At 40.4% G+C, this 8,133-nt stretch overlaps 1 protein-coding gene across 1 annotated transcript; it reads right to left on the bottom strand.

The window, feature by feature from the left end:
- Window positions 1–5,779: 5,779 nt before the first annotated feature.
- Window positions 5,780–8,133, bottom strand: CXCL10 (C-X-C motif chemokine ligand 10). The gene is made up of 4 exons (XM_045997252.1): window positions 8,019–8,133; window positions 7,367–7,493; window positions 7,054–7,143; window positions 5,780–6,594 (listed from the first exon to the last, which is right to left on the bottom strand). Exons 1-4 carry the CDS (start codon window positions 8,077–8,079, stop codon window positions 6,576–6,578), a joined length of 297 nt encoding a protein of 98 aa, XP_045853208.1. The 5' UTR covers window positions 8,080–8,133; the 3' UTR covers window positions 5,780–6,575.

The following is an 8,133-nucleotide window of genomic DNA, read 5'->3' as shown; positions in this document are numbered from 1 at the left end:
TCGCCAGGTTTACACACTTCACAGCACTCACCATAGCACATGCCCTCCCCAATGTCCATAACCCCCTCCCCCTCTCCCAACCCCCCTTCCCCCCAGCAACCCTCAGTTTGTTTTGTGAGATTAAGAGTCACTTATGGTTTGTCTCCCTCCCAATCCCATCTTGTTTCATTTATTCTTCTCCTACTCCCCAACCCCCCATGTTGCATCTCCACGTCCTCATATCAGGGAGATCATATGATAGTTGTCTTTCTCTGATTGACTTATTTCAATAAGTCATGATACCCTCTAAGCATGATACCCTCTAGTTCCATCCATGTTGTCGCAAATGGCAAGATTTCATTTCTTTTGATGGCTGCATAGTATTCCATTGTGTATATATACCACATCTTCTTTATCCATTCATGTGATAAGAACTTTTTTTTTTATATATTATTTATTTGACAGAGAGAAATCACAACTAGGCAGAGAGGGGCAGAGAGAGAGGAGGAAGCAGGCTCCCCGCGGAGCAGAGATCCCGATGCGGGGCTTGATCCCAGGACCCTGGGATCATGACCTGAGCCGAAGGCAGAGGCTTTAACCCACTGAGCCACCCAGGTTCCCCAAGAACTTTTAATATCTATTCTTCTAGCAACTTTTGAATACTCAATACAGTTTTTTTTTAAGATTTATTTTTATTTATTTGCAGAGAGAGATCATAAGTACACAGAGAGGCAGAGAGAGAGGGGGAAGCTTGCTCCCTGCTGAGCAGAGAGCCCAATGAGGGACTTGATTCCAGTACCCTGAGATCATGACCTGAGCCGAAGGCAGAGGCTTCACCCACTGAGCCACCCAGGTGCCCGCAATACCGTATTTTTAAAAAAGATTTTACTTAATTATTTGAGAGAGAGAATAAGCATGAGCTTGGGGGAGGGGCAGAGGGAGAAGGAGAAGCAAACACCCTGCTGACCAGGGACGCTTATGTGGGACCCTATCCCAGGATCCTGGAATCATGACCTGACCCGAGGTCAGATGCTTAACTGACTGAGCCACCCAGATGCCTTTGCTTTTGTGTTTCAAGGTTGTTTTGGCTATGTGAGGTCTTTTGTCATTCCATACATGTTTTAGGATTACTTGTTCTAGTTTTTTGAAAAATGCTGGTGGTATTTTGAGAGGGATTAAAGGTATAAACTGCTTTGGGTGGCATGGACATTTTAATAATATTTGTTCTTCCAATCCATGAGCATGGAATGTCTTTCCATTTCTTTGTGTAATCTTGAATTTCTTTCATCATGGTTTTATACTTTTCAGAGTATAGATCTTTTACCTCTTTGGTTTATTCCCTAAGCATCTTAATAGTTTTTGGTGCAATTGTAATGAGACTGATTCCTTAATTTTTCTTTCTGTTATTTCATTATAGCAGCAGATCAGAGTGCCTGGGTGGCTCATTTGGCTCAGGTCATGATCTCAGCGTCCTGGGGTTGAGACCCACATAGGGCTCCCTATTCAGCCTGGGATATGGGGGGTTCTGCTTCTCCTCCTCCCTCTGCCCCCCCACTCATGTGTGTGAGCACGTGCTCTCTTTCAAATAAATTAAGTCTTAAAAATGCAACAGATTTCCGTGTGTTGATTTTGTATCCTCTGACTTCATTGAATTCGTTTATCAGTTTTAGCAGTTTTTTCATGGAGTCTTTCCGGTTTTGGTGTACAGTATTATGTTATCTACAAATAGTGAAAATTTGACGACTTCTTTGTCAATTTGGATGTCTTTTATTTCTTTTTGTTTTCTGATAGCTGTGGCTTGACTTCTGGTACTATGTTGAATAAAAATGGTGAGAATGGATATCCCTGTCTTTTTCCTGACCATAGAGGAAAAGCTTTCAGTTTTGCTCCATGGAGGATGATATTAGCTCTGGGTTTTTCATATAAGGCCTTTATTATGTTGAGGTATGTTCCTTCTGACTCAGCTTTGTTGAGGGCTTTTAGCTTGAGTAGATGTATTTTGTCAAATGTTTTTTCTGTGGTGGTTCTTTTTATTTATGTGGTGTATCATAGGGATTGATTTGCAGATATTTTATTTTTTAAGTAGGCTTCACCCCCAGCTTGGAGCCCACTTTGGGGCTTGAACACATGACCCTGAGATCAAGACCTGGCTGAGATCAAGAGTTGGATGATTTACCTACTAAGCCACCCAGGCACCCCGATTGATTTGCAAGTATTGAACCACCCTTGCAATCCAGCAGTAAGTCCCATTTGATCATGTTGAATGATTTTTTTAAATGTATTGTTGGATTTGGCTTGCTACTATTTTATTGAGAATTTTTGCATCTGCATTCATCAGGGATATTGATCTGTAATTCTCTTTACTTAAGTCTTTTTTTTTTTTTTTAAGATTTCATTTATTAGGGAGAGAATGCACGCGTGCACATAAGAGCAGGGTGAGGGGCAGAGGGAGAAGCAGACTCCCCACTGAGCAGGGAGCCTGATGAGGGGCTTGATCTTGGAACTCTGGGATCATGACCTGAGCCAAAGGCAGACAGTTAACCAACTAAGCCACCCAGGTGCCCTCTTTAGTGATGTCTTTATCTGGTTTTGGTATCGGGATATTGTTGGCCTTACAGAATGAATTTGGAAGTTTTCCTTTGTTTTCTATTTTTTGGGGTAGTTTGAGAAGAGTAGATATTCTTATCTTTTTTTAAAGATTTTATTTATTTGACCGAAAGAGAGCATGTGCGCACATGCGCGTGCACAAGCAGGGGGAGGACAGGCAGAGGGAGAGGGAGAAGCAGGCTTCCCACTGAGTAGGGGACCCACGTGGGACTCCATCCCAGGACTCTGGGGTCATGACCTAAGCTGAAGGCCACTCTTAACCAACTGAATCACCCAGGCCCACCCCACTTCTTTACATGTTTTGTAGAATTCACCTATGAAGCTTTCTGGTCCCAGACTTCTGTTAGTTGGAAGATTATTGATTACTGATTCAATTCCTTTGCAGATTATGGGTTTTTTTTTCAAGTTTTCTATTTCTTCCTGTTTTGGTTTTGGTGGTTTATGCATTTCTAGGTATTTATCCATTTTTTTCTAGGTTGTCCTATTGGCATACACTTTGCATAATATTTTCTTAATAATTGTATTTCTGTTGGTTGTTATTTCTCCTCTCTCCTTTGTGATTTTATTTATTTGGGTCCTTTTTTCTTTTCGATAAGTCTTGTTAGAGGTTTATCAGTTTTATCAATTTCAAAAAACGATCTCCTTTCATTAATCTTTTTTTTTTTTTTTAGTTCTTATATCATTTATTTCTGCTCTAGTCTATTGTTTTCTTTCCTTTTACTGACTTTAGGCTTCATTTGTTATTCTTTTTCTAGCTCTTCCAGGTGTAGGGTTAGGCTCTTTATTGGAGGTTTTTCTTGCTTCTTGATGTAGGCCTCTATTGCTATATACTTCCCTCTATATAGCAATAGAGCAATAGAGCAATAGAGGACTACTTTTGCTGCATCCCAGAGGTTTTGCACTGTTGTATTTTCATTTGTTTCCATTTATCTTTTATTGCTTTTTTAAATTTCTTGTTTAGTCCATTCATTGGTAGCATGTTGTTTAATCTCCATGTATTTGTGATCTTTAATGTATTCAAAGAAATTAAAAAATTGTAGATAAATTAAAAATTTGCAGATAAAAATTTGTAGATTAAAGAACAAATTCTCATGTACCACCTAAGCTTGTCACCTAAGCTCACCATCTAATCAAAAATAAAACTTTACCTTAATTCAGAAGCCTCCTATGTGTTCCTCCTGAACTGCATTCGTTTCTCACCTGATGTAGTTAACCCTCCTGAATTTTATGGAAGTCATTCCTTTGTTTTTGCTTGTTTTCATCATATATGACTTCATTTCTAAATCCGGTGTCTAATGCCTGTTTTAAAACTTCATACTAAATAGAATTATGGTGTATAGAGTTTTCTGTGACATGCCTCTTTTGTGCAAGATTGTTTTTGAGATTCATCCATGTTTGATGTGTATAGCTTTATTTCCACTGTTGTATAGTATTCCTTGGAATTCATATACCTTGATTTATTTGTCTGTTCGATTTATGGGTGTTTGGATTATGTCCGGAGTTTTGCTGTTACAGTGTTGCCATGACCTTCTCTGATATATGTCATGTGCAAGACTATATCTATGGTTACGCAGTAGTAGAACTGCTAGGATGTGGAGTGTGCACATGCTAAATTTTTTAATTTTAATTTAATTTTTTAATTTTTTAAAATCTTTATTTATTTGACAGAGATCACTAGTAGGCAGAGAGGCAGGCAGAGAGAGAGAGAGGGGGAAGCAGGCTCCCTCCTGAGCAGAGAGCCCACTACGGGGCTTGATCCCAGGACCCTGTAATCACCACCCGAGCCAAAGGCAGAGGCCCTAACCCACTGAGCCACCCAGGTGCTCCTGCACAAGTTAAATTTCATAAGATAATACCAGCGTAGTTTCCAAAGCAGTTAAGCTGTTTCCTCTTTCACCGGCAGTGGAGTGGTATTCCCCATTGCTCTCCAGCCTTCCTGTCACTTGGTATTTATCCACTTAAAGAGTTTTGTCAGTCTGGTGGTGTCAAATGGTATCCCAAAATGATTTGAATGCAGAAGTCCCTGATTATTAGTGATGTTAAGTATTTTTTATATTCAACTTGTGCATTTTCTTCTTTCTTTTCTATTTCCCATTTTTCATTTAGCTGTTTATCCTTTCCTATTTTATTTTATTTATTTATTTTTAAAGATTTTATTTATTTATTTGACAGAGATCACAAGTAGGCAGAGAGGCAGGCAGAGAGAGAGCTCTCTGCTGAGCAGAGAGCCCGATGGGGGGCTCGATCCCAGGACCCTGAGATCATGACCTGAGCCGAAGGCAGAGGTTTAACCCACTGAGCCACCCAGGTGCCCCCTTTCCTATTTTTTTTTTTAAAGATTTTATTTATTTATTTGACAGCGAGAGAGAGATCACAAGTAGGCAGAGAGGCAGGCAGACTGAGAGAGAGAGGGAAGCAGGCTCCCCACCAAGCAGAGAGCCTGATGTGGGACTCGATCCCAGGACCCTGAGATCATGACCTGAGCCGAAGGCAGCGGCTTAACCCACTGAGCCACCCAGGCGCCCACCCCCCCTTTCCTATTTTATTTATAGGAATTCTTTATATGTTCTAGATGCTACTTTTTTAAAAAAAGATTTTATTTATTTGAGAGCGAGAGAGACAGAGAAAGAATGAGAGGGGAGAAGCAGACTCCCCATGGGGCTGGGAGTCTGATGTGGTACTCGATCCCGGGACTCCGGGATCATGACCCAAGCTGAAGGCAGTCGCCTAACCAACTGAGCCACCCAAGTGCCCTAGATGCTACTAATTTGCCGTCTATAAATTTGTTGAAAATATTTCCTTAGTAACTAATTGATACAGGAGGTGAGGCAGAAGTCGTATAGAATTACTTCCAGGTTTCTGGTTCAGGGAACTGAGTGGTTGCTAGTGGCATTAAACTAGGACATCGAAAATAGGCAAAATAGATCTGGGGAAAGGGAATTTGAGGTATTTTGGAGTTTGATGTTTCTGTGGGATATTCAGATGTCTATGAGACATCTCTGCATAAGGGTCTGAAGCTCAGGCGAAGACTGTTAGGCCCCATCAGTCTAAAGGAGTCTTATGTGATGGGCCTTTCCAGACACTGCAGTGGGAAGGCATAGCATAATCCTCAAACTCATTTGTCATCTACCCATTGGATTCTTTTATGAGATACATGTCCCAGTCAAATGACCCACAAGACACTTCATCTTAGTTATTATTTTATTACTTTTTCGATCTGTTAACAATTACATAATTTTTCTTAACATCTCCAAGAGAACACAGTGTTTTAATTTTGAAACACATCTAGCATATTTGTCTGATATAACACGCAGAGTACATATCTAGACTTAAACATTTTCATTGCACAGTTGTGTGGTATTTAGTTACACAAGTTACTCCATAAACACTGAGAACAAGTAGGAAACATGTATATCTAAAATTCTACTTTTGTAGCTTTTCATTAAATAGAGTATTTCTGCGTACATTTTCAGGTAGTTCTAGGTTCTTCTGAGTATTTGGAGTTGCATATATATAACTGCGAGAAGAATATGAGCCCCTTGGGAGGGGATAGCAGTAGAAGCCCATGGAGTAAAAGTTTTTCTTAAAAAGCAGATTGTATTATGGCTGTTTTGTGAAGTTCTGAGAACTCGGTTAAGTTCAGACGAGGAAGTATCTCTTAATAACATTTAGAAGACAGAACAGGTGAGGACAGTGTCAGTAGCAGGTGTACCTGCTACATTCACATACATACAGGTGGACCTGGTACATTCACTAACAATATAGTACCTCAGCGTAGCTTATAGTGAGTACCAGGACAGAGTGATGACCTGTCCACCTCCCTCAAGGAGTAGTAGCAGCTAACTTGGTGACAGTGGTTGGTCCCCTTTTAGGAGAACTGCAGTCCGGGAACAGTAGGGCTTGCATATACTGTACGTAGGAGGACAATGGCGGAGGTAGTCCCTTTCTGGTCCGTCTCCAGCAACATTGTAGTGGTTGTGCTTCTCTGTTCAAGGAGAGGTTTTCGACCTGTAAGAAGAGAAAGAAGGTATAAAAGCGTGTTACATTCGGCTCTGGCTTCAGCCTGGCTTCTGCTTGGAACATTCTGAGCCCCCAGGCAAAGTGTCTGGTGAGTTTTCCTGTTACTGTATCGTCATTGTAGATTATAGGAGCTTCTTTTGTAAGGCCCGGAAAGGCCTTAAAAAATTGGGTAATTTTTTCCAATTTCAGTAGGGGGAATTTCGGTAGCTTTGCTTGAATAGTTCAAGCTCTGCCTCAAGGTCGACAGTTCTAGATAGGTAAGGTAACTTTTGATACTATACAAGATGACATCTTAGTATAAAAATAAATCGAGGTAGAGGCAGGCATGGTGGTAAACACACCTTCGAGCCAAGGATCCCACAGGAAAACTCCGTGCAAATATTTCTGAATTCCCCAGATCGACATTTCTTAAAGAGCAACTCTTCCGCAAAGAACAAGCAAACCTACCTTTCCTTGCTGATTGCTTTCAATAAAATCTTGATTTTCTTAGACGCAGGATTCAGGCATCTTTTCTCCCCATTCTTTTTCAGTGTGGCACTGTAGGAGGAAGAAAGAGTTAAAATACTTAGAACAGTCTTGGGTCAGTAAAATAGATGGGAATGTAGTTTTTAGATCAGACATTTATGTTTCATTCTAGATGTTTCCCTTTGTTACAAAGAAGTCTTAGAATCATTACAAACCCTTTACTGATTTCATGATCGTATTACTCTAATACATTATTGCAGCCAGGGAAAGGATATTCAGGTGGCGTTTCACTCACATGATCTCAACACGTGGACAAGATTGACTTGCTGGAATCACCTCAAGTTTTTCTAAGGACCTTGGATTTATAGATCCATCACTGATACTGATACAGGTACAGCGTGTAGTTCTAGAGAGAGGTATTCCTGTGGGAAAAAGAGGTACAGACAGCAAGGGAGTTTAGTGCAGTTCTCATTTTAGGCATTTAATGTGGATTGGGTAGTGCTTAGCAGAACCAATAACCCCGTGTCATTTGAGTCAGTGAGAGAAAGAATAATCCCATTATAACACAGCTCTGAATGATTAATTAATTGGTTATATGAAAGAATGGAATTGCAATTGAGAAATGTAAATTCATACCCTTGAGCCCGGTTCTTATGGTTAATTAAGCTGAGTTGACTACAGAAGTATCTGTGTCATCCTCTCTTTCCTCATTCCCTTACATTTTTTCTGTCTGTCCTCTTACCCTTCCTCTTCTGCTCCTCCTCTGTTTTATTCCATTTGCTTTCCTGACTGTCCACTCTGTTGCCAGAGGGACTCTCTTCTTACTTAGCCTTCATTTATAGGCACGCTGTAAAACTTTTGCAAATACACCGTTCCCGTAATTAATCGAATTTATACCCAGTCGTATTTCTGATCTTACAAATTAAGTATCTCTTCATGTTCCTTACCTTGAGTTCCATTCAGAGTCAGAAAGATAAGGCAGAAGATAAGAACAGCACTTTGGTTCATGATGTTGTGACTGGAGGTTCCCCTGCAGTAGGCTAGAAAGTCTAAGCAGTTGAG

Source organism: Meles meles, chromosome 2 (genome assembly GCF_922984935.1).
Source record: "Meles meles chromosome 2, mMelMel3.1 paternal haplotype, whole genome shotgun sequence".
NCBI classification, from domain to species: Eukaryota; Metazoa; Chordata; class Mammalia; order Carnivora; family Mustelidae; genus Meles; species Meles meles.
This window is presented reverse-complemented; position numbering and strand designations above follow the sequence as displayed.

Excerpts from the sequence above, each read along its gene's own strand:
- CXCL10 (XM_045997252.1), bottom strand. The coding sequence starts at position 8,079 with ATGAACCAAAGTGCTGTTCTTATCTTCTGCCTTATCTTTCTGACTCTG. Across the intron at positions 7,494-8,018 it reads GACTCTGAATGGAACTCAAG|GAATACCTCTCTCTAGAACT; the intron begins GTAAGGAACATG and ends TTTTTCCCACAG. Across the intron at positions 7,144-7,366 it reads TGTCCACGTGTTGAGATCAT|TGCCACACTGAAAAAGAATG; the intron begins GTGAGTGAAACG and ends TTCCTCCTACAG.